The sequence below is a fragment of the Entamoeba dispar genome, genomic scaffold (assembly GCF_000209125.1).
Source record: "Entamoeba dispar SAW760 scf_1105229459939 genomic scaffold, whole genome shotgun sequence".
NCBI classification, from domain to species: Eukaryota; Evosea; order Mastigamoebida; family Endamoebidae; genus Entamoeba; species Entamoeba dispar.
The window spans coordinates 1-1,107 of NW_001853943.1; the positions used below are offsets into that span (position 1 = coordinate 1).

A 1,107-nucleotide genomic window follows, 5' to 3' on the forward strand; every position below is an offset into this window, starting at 1 on the left:
TAAACAAAACTTCCAAAGTTATATGGATGATGGAACAATTAATGAAATTCAAGTAGGTATGGGACCATGTGGAGAAACAAGGTATCCATCATATCCACTTTCAAGATGGAGTTATTGTGGAGTAGGAGAATTCCAATGTAATGATGGTAAATCAAAAGAATTACTTAAAAAAGCAGCAACAGCTAAAGGACATTCAGAATGGGGAAATGGATCACCATCAAATGCAGGAAATTATAATTCTAAACCACCATCATCAACAGGATTCTTTGGAAATGGATTTGATAATTATCAAAGTGAATATGGAAGATTCTTCCAAGAATGGTATTTTGACCTGTTATTAAGTCACACAGATAAAGTTCTTTCAGCAGCAAGAAATGTATTTGGAAATACACTTGCACTTGCAGGTAAAATATCAGGAGTTCATTGGTGGTATAATGATCAATCACATGCAGCAGAAATGACAGCTGGATATTATAACTCAAATGGAAATGATGCATACAAAACACTTTCTAATACATTCAAAAATAATAATGTTAGATTTGATTTTACATGTCTTGAAATGAGTGGAACTGATGGAAGTTGTGGATCATCACCAGCTAATTTAGTTGATCAAGCATTTAATGCAGCAGGAACAGTTGGAATTGGAAAATGTGGAGAAAATGCACTTGAATTATGTGGATATGGAGGATGTAACACTAATGGATTTAATCAAATCATCAATAAATGTAAACAACATGGATTAACAGCATTCACATATTTGAGAATGACAAGAGGACTTCTTGATGATGGAAATGCATGGGGACAATTCACTAATTTTGTTAGTAGAATGAGATAATAAAATTAATTTAATAACATGTTTACATCATTTCATATTTAACTTTCGTTAATTACAATAAATAATTTAAATGAAATACAGGATGAAAATTAAAATAATTTAATGCGTTGAAATGCACTGAAACAATGAATTAATACATTGACTGTGATTAATGAAACAATAAATGTTCTATTTGATTTATAAAACAACAAATGTTGTATATTATATCTATTTTGTTCTTTATTACTTATTCATTCCATAATCCAAACAGTTTATTTATATTTCTCTTTGAT

General features: G+C 29.7%; 1 protein-coding gene across 1 annotated transcript, besides 1 other annotated feature; it reads left to right on the forward strand.

Annotated features, from left to right (window-relative positions):
• Window positions 1–22: 22 nt before the first annotated feature.
• On the forward strand, window positions 23–835 carry EDI_116800 (beta-amylase precursor, putative; the record flags this gene model as incomplete). Its single annotated transcript, XM_001736528.1, has 1 exon — window positions 23–835. One exon carries the CDS (start codon window positions 23–25, stop codon window positions 833–835), a length of 813 nt encoding a protein of 270 aa, XP_001736580.1.
• Window positions 832–852: a sequence feature (AT_rich).
• Between the last annotated feature and the right edge of the window lie 255 nt (window positions 853–1,107).